This window comes from Podarcis muralis, chromosome 10 (assembly GCF_964188315.1).
Source record: "Podarcis muralis chromosome 10, rPodMur119.hap1.1, whole genome shotgun sequence".
NCBI classification, from domain to species: domain Eukaryota; kingdom Metazoa; phylum Chordata; class Lepidosauria; order Squamata; family Lacertidae; genus Podarcis; species Podarcis muralis.
Window position 1 is genome coordinate 32,625,357 of NC_135664.1, and position 15,646 is coordinate 32,641,002.

At 42.6% G+C, this 15,646-nt stretch overlaps 2 protein-coding genes across 2 annotated transcripts; one reads left to right on the plus strand and one right to left on the minus strand.

Annotated features, from left to right (window-relative positions):
• Positions 1-404: 404 nt before the first annotated feature.
• On the plus strand, positions 405-11,081 carry CCT2 (chaperonin containing TCP1 subunit 2). The gene is made up of 16 exons (XM_028745725.2): positions 405-536; positions 2,702-2,776; positions 2,906-2,971; positions 3,064-3,175; positions 3,543-3,619; positions 3,970-4,082; positions 5,158-5,360; positions 6,297-6,397; positions 6,479-6,606; positions 7,021-7,124; positions 7,727-7,846; positions 8,472-8,600; positions 8,703-8,806; positions 9,502-9,601; positions 9,919-10,060; positions 10,822-11,081. The coding sequence occupies exons 1-16, from the start codon at positions 534-536 to the stop codon at positions 10,850-10,852; spliced, it is 1,608 nt and encodes a 535-aa protein (XP_028601558.1). The 5' UTR covers positions 405-533; the 3' UTR covers positions 10,853-11,081.
• A 101-nt stretch (positions 11,082-11,182) lies between these two features.
• On the minus strand, positions 11,183-13,517 carry LRRC10 (leucine rich repeat containing 10). Its single transcript, XM_028745726.2, has one exon. It carries the CDS (start codon positions 13,421-13,423, stop codon positions 12,593-12,595), a length of 831 nt encoding a protein of 276 aa, XP_028601559.2. The 5' UTR covers positions 13,424-13,517; the 3' UTR covers positions 11,183-12,592.
• Between the last annotated feature and the right edge of the window lie 2,129 nt (positions 13,518-15,646).

Sequence of the window (15,646 nt, forward strand, 5' to 3'; positions counted from 1 at the left end):
CAGGTCTCTGACATTTGTGGCGACCCAGTACAGTATTTAGAACCTTCAGTTTTGCCTAATTAAAAATATATATAAATACCACTGTGTGGGACTGCTATACCCAGAACTAACAGCTGCAATTTAAAGTAGGCCTGTGGCTGGAAGAAATCTTTCTGCATACTCCATAAGTTTTTGTACCCAATTCTTCCTTTGCTGGGAATTCTACTTCTTTCCATTTTGGGGCGAGTAACATTCTTGCCGCTGTAGCAGCTTGATCTGAAAACCCATCCCCACCCGTTACATTACAAGCTCGTGCCGATCCCTGGCTAGGCTCCAACCTGCTACGCAGCGGCATAAAAGGACCCGCCGGTAGGGGAAAAAAAGAAAACTACACTTCCCGGCATGCAACGAGCCCGCTCTGCCCTTCCTTTCTCCGGCGGCGAACGTCATTTCCGGTGTTCGTTGAATCCGCTCGAACGCGCAGCTGCAGCTCCGGGCACGAGGCGGCTGGGAAGATTCGAGTAGCGGCCTGGAAGCCCCACCGCGCCGTCAACATGGTGAGCCTCGAGTCTAATAATCCCATCCCCTCCGTCCCTCTTCGCTGAGGGGGAGCGGGAGCCCGGCGTGTCTGAGGGGGGGGGGGAGGGAACCGAAGGTTCCAGAATTACCGGAAAGGGGGAGGGGAGCCGGTGACGCCCTGGCGGCAACGGCCGGGGATGGAGAGGCCCCTGGGCCCCGCTCTCTCCTTGGGCGGCGCCGTCCACGGTGGGTAGGATGCTGGGGCCTTCATCCCTTCAGGCCGCCCCCGTCGCCTTTCCTCGGCCCGAGGAGGAAGGGTCGCCTCCCTCTCCCTTCGGTGCGCAGGCGGCGCTTAAAGGCAGCCAGCGCCAGAGACAAAGGAAGCCGCAGCTCGGGGGGGGGGGACTCCGGAGAGGCCTCTTGGTTGTAGTTCCATGCAGTCACTTCATAAGGTTGGAAGGGACCCCGAGGGTCATCTAGCCCAACCCCCTGCAAGGCAGGAATCTCGCGTGGAGCTTCCTTTTATTATTCAAAATCTTCCAAGGAAGGAGGGTCCCGTCGCCTCCCGAGTTCATTGGGGATCTGTGTGAAGACTCCTTTCACGGAGCCTGGCTGCTGCCATGCCTACCGCGTCGCATATCACACGCACACCGCCCTTTTCCTTAATTTTCGATGTATAGTGGTACCTCGGGTTACATGCGCTTCAGGTTACAGACTCCGCTAACCCAGAAATAATACCTCGGGTTAAGAACTTTGCTTAAGGGTGAGAACAGAAATCGTGCTCTAGCGGCGCGTCAGCAGCGGGAGGCCCCATTAGCTAAAGTGGTGCTTCAGGTTAAGAATAGTTTCAGGTTAAGAACGGACCTCCGGAACGAATTAAGTACTTAACCTGAGGTACCACTGTAGTGATTTGCAGCGCAGTTCACGTTGTATTCTGCAGCAGGGGTGGGGGGCCTGGATTTGGTGGGTGGACCACATCCTTGTTTCCTTCCCCAAGTTTGACAGGTGGGCGAGGCTACCCATATTTGCCCTTGTTGTTTGAAACCAAGCAGCAGAGGCAGAGAGGCACGTAAAGTGCTGAGCGTCGTCTGATCATGGAGCCTGTCGACGCCATGTGTGTGGCGTTCTGCAAGAACTAGCATCCATCTGATCGGCGGGTCTTGCAAAGTCCCATGCACAGCACTTTGCAAGACCTGATGATCAGAGCTTGGGAAGCTTTGTGGAAAGTGTGTCTTTAGCTGCCCCACGCTTGACAATAGCAGGTACAAGACAGGCTCGTGCAGCTTGACCAAAATGGCCATTTGGGTGTTATTTGGCCTGCAGTCCAGATATTCCTCACCACTGTTCTGCAGCTGTAAGCTCTTGTTTGGTTGTTCGATTTGTGTGTACATTTTACTCCTGAGGAGGGACAAGCATGCTCAGCTCATTCCCCAACCGTCACCATCCTTGTTGCCCTCCACTAATTGGAGGATGGCTCCACATGGAGGCTCCACATGTGATCTAGAACCCTGTTTTTGTAAGATTTATTATTATTATTATTTACTAAATTTGTATGTTGCCCTTCACCTGACGACCACAGGGCAGTTGATGACATTAAAAAACAAAACAAAATGAGAACACAAAATACATAATAAAACAAAAACAAACCAATTGCTTCTCTCCTGCAAACACATTTAAAAGGCCCTAGAATGTTAAATCAGCCCAAGACCTGGTTACAGAGTATCATTTTTGCTGGGCACCTAAAGATGTGTGATGAAAGTGCCAGGTGGACTCATTGTGAAGAGCATTCCACAAATGGGAAGCCACTGCAGAAAAGACCTGATATTGTGCTGCCACCCTCCAGACTTCTTGCGGAGGCACTCAGAGAAGCACCTCAGATGATGATTGCAGGGTCTGGGTTGGTTCATACTTTAAATCACACTGTTAGCCTCCACCCTAACCCCCAAATAGAAAATGCTGTCCACTTCAGACTCATGAAGGGCGATGACAGTGGTGATCTGGGAGGCAGAACTTAGTGCTCTTGTACCTGTTAGTATGTAGGATTTATAAGTGAACATCATGCCTGAAAGGAGCAATAGTCACAATGTGAGGATTCAGAAATTACATAACACTCGTAGTAAGTGGATGGCAAGGTGTAAAATGGTTATTTGAAAATTAAGTCTTTCCTATATGCTAATTGGCATTTTGTTTCCTATTATTTCAGGCATCCTTATCCCTAGCACCTGTGAATATCTTCAAGGCTGGTGCTGATGAAGAGAGAGCAGAGACAGCCCGTTTGGCAAGTCTAATATTCATTGATACTTGATATCTAGAACTGTAGTTGCACCTGTATATGTTTCGCTATAGAAGAAAGCTTGAGCTTATTCTGCTTGGGGTCATATTTATAATTTCCCCTTTTTTATTCCAGTCATCTTTTGTTGGGGCTATTGCCATTGGAGATCTAGTTAAAAGCACTTTGGGACCTAAGGGCATGGTAAGTTATTTGTAATTTCTGAAATATATTGTTTTTGTCACTATTACCACTTTTGAGTCAAATATTAAATATCTTCAAATATGGACCTTCAGGACAAGATTCTCCTTAGTACTGGAAGAGAAGGCACAGTGACAGTAACCAATGATGGGGCAACTATCTTAAAAGCTATTGGAGTGGACAACCCTGCAGCCAAGGTTTTGGTTGGTATGTTTGACTAAATACGTTATGGGGATATTTTATTTTGCTAAATTAAAAGATTGTAGATTGTCTGCTTCCTGTGAAAACTACGCTGTGTTCCCAGTCTGACATTATTCACCACATCATGCTGGTTCTTGAACCAAAGCAGTCAAACGTAGACGTAAAGAAAAAGCTGGATGGTGCTGCTTAAGCATTGCATAATGCTGTATTTGCTTCTCATGACATAGTGCCCTATCCTGGGCACATACAGCCTTGCCTTTAGTATGACAGTGCAGTTAGAGAGATCCTGTTTTTATCTCTGATTTCTGTATAGCCGTATAGAATGCTAACATATTTCAATATTCAAGCTTATGTGGTAACGTTCTCCTCACAGATATGTCCAAGGTTCAAGATGACGAAGTTGGAGATGGAACTACTTCAGTAACTGTTCTGGCAGCTGAATTGCTAAGGGTAATAAATAGTTCCATTTTTTAAAACACTGAAAAGGTATGCTGAAATGCTAAGTTGAAGTTTTTTTGCTGCAACAAACTAATATAGCTAACTTAATAGAATAGAATATGTATAAGGTATGTATAAGGTATATGTTAATAGAATAGAATATGTATAAGGTATACTGATTAAAAAAAATAGGGAGCTTTTATTTGTTGAAGATTCCAGGTAATCTTATTTAAGCCGTTACATCATTGAGACAACTGAAAAAAGGAACAAGAAAGTGGCATGTGTTTGCCAGAAAGCACACTTGGAGTTACTGTTTTACTTGCAACTGCATTAAGATAAACTAAATGCTTTTATTTTTCTAGGAGGCAGAATTATTGATTGCCAGAAAAATCCACCCTCAGACCATTATTGCAGGTTGGAGAGAAGCCACAAAAGCAGCAAGAGAAGCCTTGGTGAAATCTGCTGTGGATCATGGGTTAGTTCTAGTCACAGACAATGGGCATTTGCCTCTCAGATTGTTATGGTCCAATATCATGTAACTAATGACAGGTGTGTGCAGCCAAACAAAAAAGGAAAGTAGCATTAAGAGCTGAATGGTGCTTGGACTTAAAGAAGTGTTTCCTGCTATTTGAAACACACAACTTCGTTGTACTATTCTACCAATAAGCAAAATAGTCTTGAAATTTATCCTGAGCATACTACTACTACTACTACTAATTTATTTATACCCCGCCCATCCGGCTGGGTTTCCCCAGCCACTCTGGTCGGCTCACAACAGATTAAAAACATTCTGAATTCTGCAGTATATTATTTTAGATATTGCTGTATTTATTTGTGAAAAGCATGTTTTAAAGACAATGGTGTCTGATGCAAATGGCTTCTTCCCTCCTTTGTTTTTTTTTACAGTGGCTATTATGGAAAGACTAGCCTCCCTATTCTAGATGCTTTTGTCTTAGTGAACAAGACTTCTTCACACCTGGATAGGACAGTGCTCTAGGACATTATCCTATATTTTGAATAAAATTGTCTTGTATTAGAAAAATTTGACCTGTGTTGCAAAACTTTGATTTATACCAGAGTTCAAAAATGTGCTAGATACAGAGGGAAGGACTGGGTCTATGGCACATTAATGAGGCAAAACTCTATTGTACTGCTGTTGATTCATGGATTTTAAATGCTGAGGATGTTCTGCATTTGAAAAAATAAAATCCATGATTCATGGATTAATTTAGTCTCTCCAGTATGCAGATGAAACATTGGACATCTTTATGTGAAAATACAGTTTCTTCTAAAATACAAATAGTGCAGCACATGCTGTTAGGTATCTGCCAGGGCTTACAGTGTTTTTGTTCTTAACATTTGAAGATAATGTCTTCCAAGTTTGGGTAGCGGTTTGTTAGGTTGGTGTAGGTGGGTGGTTGTTGTTCAAAAGTGGAGTGAAGCCTTGCAATTATATGCAGAACTTTGCTGTGTGGTTCTCTGGATCAAGGCCATATATTTTAGTGATGGTCCAAGATGTGCTTTTAAGTTTACTTTTTTCTGCTTTTCAGGGGAGATGAAGCTTCATTTCACAAAGACTTAATGAATATTGCAGAAACCACACTCTCTTCAAAATTGCTTACTCATCATAAAGATCACTTTGCAAAACTTGCAGTAGATGCTGTCCTTAGGCTGAAGGGATCTGGTAATCTGGAAGCTATTCATATCATCAAGAAACTAGGAGGAAGTCTAATAGACTCCTACTTGGATGAAGGTATAATTTTGCTTACTGGTAACAATTCAGTAAATTATGTCAGAGCAAGGAGCCTTGTCATTGCTTACTATGAAGATAAAATAGCAGGCTTTCCACTAAGCCAGTTTAAAAAACATTGTTTACTGTCATGTAAGCCATAACACCAGATAGTGTTCACAGACAAAATAGTGCCTGCTTTATTCCTACAGGCTTGCACTGGGAGAAAACTAGCTCACAATTCCTGTCTCAGTATTATGCCCAAACCAGGGATCATAGTTTGTTTCACTCTAAATAAACTGATCTGTAACCAAATTTTCTTCTTTGCTTACTGCTCATGGTTTGTAGGAGCGAAACAAACACAATCACTGGTTCAGATATAGCGCTGAAAATGGAAGGAACAAGATGGGTTATGGTTTACTGTGATATATTAGTGCAGCCAGTATTTGTATATTTCTATTAGCCTTGGTAAAATTTTGAAGGCAAGTTCCAAAGTAATATTTTGCATTCAGAGAAGGGCCTCCGAAAGCTATTCCCATAGATGTGAAACGTAAGTGGATCATGTTTACATTGCTTCCTGAATGGTTTTAAATCACAGGATTACCTATGTAAACTGAATGTTTGCCCATTCTGAGAGAAACCTTTTCATATTTATGCACTTGGGTCACTTCATAACGTATTGTACGAATTAAGCATCTGAAGTAGCCTCAAATTATCTACATTTAAGAAGCTAAGTATCTTCTGATTCTATTACTGTTTCATTTTGGTCTGCCTTATGTGTTCCTTGATACTTCATATGATTTGGGGGGTGGATACTGCTTTGTTTTATTCAGCTGAGTGTTTGAATCTATTCCTATGACTGTTTGAGCAAAAAGAGACCCAGGCAACCTGTTCAGTTTCATAAAATATGCCCAATAATCCTTGCTGCTGTAACAAAAGTCTGATTCTTCTTCATTTTAGGTTTTCTGTTGGATAAAAAAATTGGAGTCAACCAGCCAAAAAGGATTGAAAATGCAAAAATCCTTATCGCAAATACTGGCATGGATACTGATAAAATTAAGGTACGTAATTTTTGTGGTGCAAATCCTAGTATAGTCAAAGCAGTTGAGCTATTGCTTAATATTGCCATATTTATTTCTTAGATATTTGGCTCCCGTGTAAGAGTGGATTCCACAGCAAAGGTGGCAGAAATTGAACAAGCAGAAAAAGAGAAAATGAAGGAGAAGGTTGAACGTATTCTGAAGCATGGAATAAACTGCTTTATCAACAGGTATGTATTATTCTGAGGGATGTTCGGAACATGCTGATTGACCCTTCAGAGCCTCTGCTGACAAGCCTGTAACTACATAGTGGCACAGTTCACACATCACCTTAAACCACAGCTTAAAACAAACTGTAGTTTAGTGTGAGCAAACAGCATTCTGGTGCAAGGTGCTCAGAAATTCCCATATCACTCCTTCCTCATATCTGCTGCTGCTGCCGCTATGCCATACCATGGATGAAAGCTAGAGCCTGGCTTGTTGAACCCAAGAACAAAACCTTGGTTACTAGTCATACATACATAGTTAAAGTCATACACAGTGTTTAAAAATCATTGTACTGTTAAGCACTATGGAAGTTTTTGTTGAGATAAATTAAGATATGTTTCCTGCCACATTATTATGAGCACCTTTTCTTATTACAGGCAATTGATCTATAACTACCCAGAACAGATGTTTGCTGCTGCTGGTGTTATGGCTATTGAACACGCAGATTTTGCTGGAGTTGAACGTCTAGCTCTTGTTACAGGTACAGAATTATTTTTAAACCTGCCTTTTGTTGCACAAGGGATCCCAGAATGTGGTACAGTAAAAAACAAAACAAAAAACACAACTGCATAATAAAAGTAAATCAGCAGCACCAGAAAAAAACATGCCAGTAATAACCAGGAACCACATAGTAAATACCTTACCTTGACGGCAAAGTACCATCCATTGAACAAAGGATCTGAACTCGTACTCCTACACTTCATTTTTTTTGCAACATACTGTAAATCTGATTTCTTTCTTAGCTATTCGGGAAAGTTACACAGAACCCAGCTTCTTTGCTGTTTGTGCGCCAACTATGAGAGCTGAAAGTGGCTACCAATACATTAAAAAAAAATGCACAATGGTAGTGAGGATGTATCCATAATTTAAGATGAAATGTATATCAGCATACTAGTTTCTTTAAAACAAAACACACACAGAGAGAGAGAGAGAGAGAAAGACTGATGAACATCTGCTCATACTTCTTTTCATAAAAGCTTCTTTTCCAAGTTCAGGTTTGTATGTCTACTAAGTAAACAGTTACTAAAACTATTTTACAATTGTGGGAGGAAAAGGCTAACACAGAGTTGCGTTCATTCTCAGGTGGTGAAATTGCTTCAACTTTTGACCATCCAGAATTGGTAAAGCTAGGAAGCTGCAAGCTGATTGAAGAAGTCATGATTGGTGAAGATAAACTTCTTCATTTCTCTGGAGTTGCCATGGGTAGGTTTTGCTGCTCAATGTTGGACAGAACAATCATATGCACCAGCTACCGTCCACTGCTGTGTCTGTGGAGCAGCTGCCACCTTGCATTCATGCTTTACCCCAGGAAGGGAGGAGAAGATACCCACAGTCTGAAAATTTTAAAAACAACAGGCACGTCCCTGGAAACTATCGGGGATGGTGGGTAGTAGCAATGCTCATATGTTACCCACACATGGGAAGAGCAATGACCCCAGCACCTCTATCACCTTGAGACAGAATAACACCTTTTGCAAGTATGCAAAGGGAAATGCCTGAATATGCAACAAGAGCAGCTGCAGAGCAACCATCTCTAGTAGCTCAGTTCATCTAGTGGGGGGGGAGGGGGGTTATTGGTTTGTTGTTTTTATGGTTTTATATTGTCTTTTTATGTTGTGAACTGCCCTGGGATCTGCAGATGAAGAGTGGTACACATATTTTAACAATAATTAATAACAACAACCAGTCACCACTATGCGGCTTTAGGATTTGGCTTGATAGACAGCAGAGCAGCAGGTTCATTGTCCTTTTATATATCGCTATGTAGGAGACAGGATTTTGTTGGAAATATTTTTCTTGCTTTTCCTTACCTTTTAATACCTTTTAGGTGAAGCATGCACCGTAGTTCTGCGTGGTGCTACACAACAAATCATAGATGAAGCGGAAAGATCTCTGCATGATGCACTGTGTGTTCTTGCCCAGACTGTAAAAGATACTAGAACGGTGTATGGTGGAGGTAAATATACAGTGTTCTTATTTTAACTCCAGCAATTGAAAATTTAACTTTAATACTTTCTCAGGTTGGTTACAAGGTGTCTGTTTGTTTCCTAACTCATAGGCTGCTCAGAGATGTTAATGGCTAATGCTGTCTGGGAGCTTGCAAAGAGAACACCAGGCAAGGAATCCGTAGCAATGGAGTCATTCGCTAAGGCCTTGAGCACGGTAAACTAGTGTTTGGTTCTTTTTACTACCAGTATAACGAAGCACAGTGCTCTGGAAAGCTAGTAATTAGGAGGAGGAGGTTGAGCACCCAAACGACATTTACTGGTTGTTGGTCATTGCAAAGTCTTTTGAGATGGTAGTTTTCAGGTTTGTGGCTCATGCAACCAACTTGTGCCCTTGTTAACCAAGGAACAGTAACATTACCTATCTTCCTCTAGGCCCTTTCTCATGTTTCTTTTGGCTTGGCTGGCTTTACATAGCGTTATTTCTAAGCGCTTTTAAAACATGGGTTGGCTTTCTCTCTCTCCAAACCAATTGTAGCAGGATTCCCTTGAACCAGGAATGGAGGACTGTGGCCCTCCAGATGTTGTTGGACTCCACCTTCCATCAGCTGTGGCCAGTGGTCAGGGATAATGGTTCCCTAGCCCTGACCTAAGCAGAGATCTGGGATTCTCTTGTAAACTTGTTTCTCTTCAATGAATGGGAGGGATTGCCAAAGATTGTCAGTATTGACAAATTCAGATTCTGCATCAAGGATACACATATTTTGAGTAAGGATAGGTCAATAGTACAATAGTAACTAATAGCACTTATATGTGTGCTGTGCATTATTGTTACTTATTTCTGTAATTGGCATGTAGTTTGCAGGTTTGTTCTTTGCCAAATGGTCTAACAAGCCTGCTTGATTTTGTTAGCTCCCAACTATCATCGCTGATAATGCTGGCTATGACAGTGCAGATTTGGTTTCCCAGCTTCGAGCTGCTCATATTGAAGGGAAAACCACGTATGGACTTGGTAAGGATTTTTATATATAGTTTGTATGTTTTATTTTAAAAAAATACACCTTTGTGTTACTAAGACTAATAAACACTTGGCAGTGGGAATAGAAGCTGCTTTGGGGTGCTTTAAATTCAACAGCAGCAGTGAAAATTAAAATCAAGTGTAAGACTGAATTTCACTAAATGCAAATTCCACTAGAAAATGTGTAGACCTTTAATTAAAATCAGTATCATTTTAATAGTGCCAAGATAGAAAATGGAAAACAACTATGGAAATGGGATGCTTGCCTTAGTAACTCTGAGAAACCTTTTTTTTTTTTTAATCTCTTGAAGACATGAAGGAGGCTACCATTGCAGACATGGCAACTCTGGGAGTGGTGGAAAGCTTTCAAGTGAAACGGCAAGTTTTGCTGAGTGCTGCTGAAGCTGCAGAGGTGATTCTCCGTGTCGATGATATTATCAAAGCTGCTCCAAGGTAAAACCCAAAGCTTTTCCAGTTCTTGCGAGACAATGCCGTAATCAATCTTTATCAGAAAAACAATTGATTTGAACTATAATTTCCTTATAATAGGTATGCTTCTACGTTTATTAAATTTTGTTTTACATTTGATACTACCGGCTAATACAGGATATACTCCATCAAGGCACCATCAGTGTCCTATCTGGTCTAGTAGGATCTGTTCCAGGTTTTGAGGCCTAAGGATGTGGCCAAGGGAGTTGCAGCAGCGGGACTGAAAACATACCCTCTCGGCACTTGCCTTTTTTGGCTGATTCAAAATAATCAGAAGGGCTTGGCCAGAGGGATCCAACATGTGGGGAGCTCGTACATGAAGATCTGTGGGGAGGTCCTTTTGATGGAGCTGCAATTAATTGACTGATAAACAGTTCAGGAGGGAGGGCTTTCTTGGTGTTGGTTGTCTGTCGAATTCCCTCCCCCTCGGATATAGCTGGTGCCAACTCTCTTGTAGGCATCTGTGGTAGTGGGCCGAACGGTGATCTTACCCTCTTGACTTGTAGTTATCTCTGCCTGCTACTGTTACGAATTGAAATATCATTGTAACCTACTCTGGAATTACCTGGGCAATTAAGAGTGGACTGAGAAGGCTATTGCTGATGAACTAAATAACAAACATGTACAAACACTTTTAGGATCTTACATTCTAGGCTTGCAATGAACTTGGAAACTATTCTTTCCTCCCAACATTTGCGTGTACTGAATTCTGATTCTTCTTTCAGGAAAAGAGTACCAGATCGTTATCCGTGTTGAGTATTCCGTGGTCCGTAAAAACACGTGGACCAGAAGTTTGCAAAAAATGTTGTGCGCTTCAGACCGATTTGAAGAATAAAGGGATGGAATATCGAGCTTTGGCATGTGATCATTCTTTTGTTGGTTTAACTTATATTGTTTCAAAAAGACCAATTCATTCTTATTGTATAACATCTATACTTCCCCACCATCCTCTTTGTAGTACCCCATAATAAAAGTTTCAAATCTGTTTTGACTTTCCATTTACCTCGGTATAGTACCGGAGTGTGCGCTTTTTATTGGAAAGACCTTGTGAAACAATGAGCACAATTCAGATAATATGCAAGTGGCTGATCATGAAAGCAAAGTTTATTGCTAGTATTTTAAAATGTCATCCTGTGTGATTCTTTTAACACTGCATGAAGATAATACAGGCCACTAAACCTTAGCTAGTTGTGTGCTTATCACATCTCGGCAAGGAGGAAGTAATCTGAACCCTCACTGTTTTTGCTGGAATTGGAGGTTCAACTACATGACTTCCTCAAGACAATAAAAGTTAATTTCTAGCTGGCATGTTAAAAAAAAATCTGGAATAAGTAACCGTATTGGTGACTGCAGCAAATGATAGAGTGCTGTGGTACTGTAACTGTGAACACGTGTCTTGTGGCATGAGCTTTTGTAGGCTGTAGTCTACTTTCAGAGTTCTGAAATAGCTTGGAAAGTTGGAGGAGAAATAGTTCACAATGAAATAATAAAAAGCTTTACTTAGGATTACATCCAACATATTGCATGTCTTTTAATTTAAAAGGTAAAACAACTAACTGCATAGTTCCTCTAACTTGTTAGGCATGTATAATAGGCTAAAGCAGTGGTTCCCAATTGGTGGTCCGTGGTACCATTCACATAGCAAAAAGTACCGCAGAGATATCTACATTTTCAAAAGTAGGAGGGTCATTAGCTTGACTATTGAAAAATGGGGTCTGCAGTACTTCGTTAATTGGATAACACCGGGTTAAATAGTTAAATGGAAACAAACTATTCTAATGGCATATCTATAAATCTTGCATTTCTATCAGTCATGGCTTCCCCAGAGACTGATGGTGCTAAACACTATGCTAGGGGTCCTATCTCTCCTTACCCTACAAGCTACATTTCCCTGAGCAGCGCTCAAGCTGGTATGCAGATAGACTCCATGTAGTTGGATTTGTAACTGGTGAACCCCAACTTAAAAGTTCTCATTTACACACAAAACCAGGATAAATGCAAAGATTTCCCCTGTTTGGCTGTACTAGATACATTTGCAGGATGAAATATCTTCAAATTGCCTTCAAAATACATACAATTTCTTTAATACCACAGAGCTAGTGCTATAGCAATTGGTTTTAATTTTACAGACGGCAAGGCACCTGCATTTTTATCTTTAAATTGATTCCTTTGCCCCTTCTCAAAGATTTGATTATAATGTGTACTAGGTTTTATTCCATCTGAATTCTGTAGAAGAGCTGCAGGTATCAGAAGGGGTATGTTAGCTGGCTGTCACAGTTCAGAGTTTATCTTGCTAATTCTAGGTATTTAAATTACTCACCAAGCTGGGCATGCACACAATACCGTAGAAATCAAGTGAAATCAAGCACATGCAGCTTTACACTGGATTATACAACCTGTGAAAACAGTCCAGATACTCTCATCTTTATCTGGTGATGAACACCCTGGCTGAGAAGGCTCCTGCGGCAAACTTACAAGTTCTAGTGGAAATTTTTGTCACTCGGCTAGACTGAGATGGCCTGGAGGGGGGAGAATGGAGTCGATGTCCTCAGATCCTTTGTCCCTATCCATACCAGATCGTTTCCTAGGTTCAGGGCTTTCCTCAGACCACCTCCCAACCCTATGCACCCCCTTCGCTACCTTGGGTGCGTTTCTGCAGGGGTTGTGGTCATAGATCACCAGCTTCAAGCTGCTCAGGTGCACGAGACTGGGGAAGTAAGTGATGATGTTGCGGTCGACGTCGATAATTTCCAGGAACGGCATGTGAAGCAACACGGGGGGGAATTCAGGCAGCAGGTTGCCTGAGAGCCAGATGCTGCGCAGGTCCTTCAGATACCACAGCTGCGCAGGGAGGGAGTGCAGCGCATTGGAGCCGGCGTGCAGCGTCTTGAGTTGCTTCAACTCGCACACCACGTTGGGCAGGTGATACAAACAGTTGGACTCTATCCAGAGCGTCTTCAGGTTCTGCAGCTGGCGCAGCTCCACAGGCAAGTCTCCGAGTCTGTTGTTGCCCAGGTAAAGGATACACAGCTGCTTCAAGGTGCACACCACCGGGGGAAGCGTTTGGAAATTGTTGAAATCCAGTGCCAAGATCTGTAGGTTCTGCAGCTGTTCTAGCTCAGAGGGCAGATGATTCAGATTGTTGTCGCTCAGGTACAATTTGACCAGTTCCCTGAAAGAACAAACGTGCAGCGGGAACCTCCTCACCTGCCTGCTGCTCAGATCCAACATTTTATCAATTGGCATCTCTTCAAGGTCTCCCAGGATGTATTTCTGGCAGGCATCTGACGGGAAGAAAGCAATGACTGTTCGGAAAGCGTTGCCCATCCTAAGAACTTTGGAAAGTTACATTGGTTCTTCGCTACCCAGTGAATCAGGCTTATGGAGCAGGGAAGCTGCCTGGCTTCTATTTTGTGTGCTGTTCCCTCCTCCTTGCTGTGATATATATGGTCCACATAGCAACAATCGTGAATCTCAAGAGCCCTGAAATGTTCCTGATAACTGAATGAGTGTCTGCTGATGAGAAATACAGGCATTGCCTTGGAATAGCTCTCGTGCGCAAAAGCAGCAGAAAACACCGAGGTGAAGTTCTGAGATTGCACAGTGGTTAATGAGACATATTTTCCAAAACAGTCCCAATGTTCCCCTTAGCATGCTCTCTACTCTAAAGGCTCTGCTCTAATGGTGCTTTATGCTATAGTCACTTGCTAGTAACATGAGAGAGAGGCATGTTCAGTACTCATTTATGTAAATGTCATCCACTGCAAGTGTTTATTCATTGCACTTAACATATTATGCCCTCTGGCACAAGCTAAAGGGCTCTCAGCCATGGCTTTCAGTCAGGGTTCAACCATCAGCCAAACAATTCTTGTTGGCCCGAAACTGTGACAGGTTCCCATTCTGGATAGGTGCTACTGCTTGAGTATACCTGATGTAAACCACCCTACACCTGTACCACAAACCTGAACTGAATTGGACTCCATTGGCTGCTTTTGGTTAAAAAATATGTGGGAGTCTTAAGCATGGGATTCAAAGACACCTTTAACATCTAAATTGACCCCAAATGGATGGTTTCAAATTTCATGGCACAATTAGGAAAATCCTACTGCTTAACTTGGACATTTATATGACATTTTGCTATTTCTGGATGCAGAATGCTTATTTACATTTATTTGTTGTTAAGGTACATATTTAGGGCTTACTTAAATATATTATGGGGTAAAAACTCTGGTTCACAGTTTAACTATTAATCTAGCCTTATCAATGCAGATCACAATGACCTTAGATTGCTGCACCTTGTGACTATGTTGGCAAGCCAAAGTCTCCCTGCAGTCGGCTAATGAGATCAAGGCAATGAAAAAATAGCCTAGAGTCTGGACTTTGAGGACCTTAATGAGTGATGGGGGATGAAGACCAGTTAATGTAGGATGCTCTGCCTCTCAGAGGTGAAAGTCTTGAGACAGACAGTAGTCTGCAAGAGAACAAGAGCTGATTCACGTAGCCCTCTGCATGTGATCAGATGTGAGTGTTGACTGAATCCTGATTCAACTTGGGTTGTGTCCCCAAATGGTCATGCAGTGACTCCATCCACTGGTGCCCATTGGGACTGCTGGAGTGCAAGGCAGGGAGGCCAACAGGAAGTGGAGCCACAGCCAATGACAAACAGAGCCAACTAATTTCTTTTGGACCCCATCCATGTCCTGCTGAGTTTTACAATGGGAAGAGAGAAACTGGGGAGGAGGAGGGAAGCGATAGGCAATGCTACCCCTTGGGCTATAGTTGTAAGCAAGCAGCCGGCCAGGTTTGGGTTTGGTGGGGCAGTGAGCCATTTTCCCTAAGAGACGAACCTGTATAGTCTCTGTTACTCACTGGGCTTGCCCTGAAGTCTTTGCAAACCTGCTTGCGTTAGATGTGCAAGCTGAAGGCCAGAGCCATTGAGCAACAGTTTTTGACACAAGGATTACTCAATGCCACATTATATATCTCAGGAGTAGGGAAGCTTTTTCAGAGGGCCACATTCCTTTCCAGGCAGCCTTCTGGGGGGCCACATGCCAGTGATGGGCAGGATCAGAGGTAAGGAAGAGGCATTGCCAGAGTTCAAGGACGCACTTGAGCTCCAGGAGGGTGCAAAAGAGGGCTAGTGAGAGGCATGGCGTGGGGAGAGGCTGTGTGGCTGAGGAGGAGGAGGAGGAGGAGGAGGTGCAAAGTGGAGACAGCCTATCTGGAGGGATGGATGTGGCCCCCAGGAATGAGGTTCCCCATCTCCAATATATTTTGTAGGAATAACTTGAACTGATGAATTGGATTGCAGACACCCTGTACCTTTGAAGCACATTCTTTCTCTCCATGAATTCTGGACCCTGTCGTTTGTTTATGAGGTGCTGGGAATTATAGCTCCGTGAGGGGTAAACTACAGCAACCAGAATCCTTCGAGGGAAAGAATGTGCTTCAAGTGGGGTTTAAAGGTATATAGTGCCTACACAGCCTTAGAGTGCAAGTTTTGCACCTGCTGCCTTGGGGAGAGGTTAAAAGGTAAAGGTAAAGGGACCC

What these genes read in the sequence shown, in the direction of transcription:
- CCT2 (XM_028745725.2), top strand. An exon ending in AAATCTGCTGTGGATCATGG is followed by an intron (nt 4,083 to 5,157) that starts GTTAGTTCTAGT and finishes TCTGCTTTTCAG; the next exon opens with GGGAGATGAAGCTTCATTTC. An exon ending in GAAAACCACGTATGGACTTG is followed by an intron (nt 9,602 to 9,918) that starts GTAAGGATTTTT and finishes AATCTCTTGAAG; the next exon opens with ACATGAAGGAGGCTACCATT.
- LRRC10 (XM_028745726.2), bottom strand. Translation starts at nt 13,423, where the DNA reads ATGGGCAACGCTTTCCGAACAGTCATTGCTTTCTTCCCGTCAGATGCC.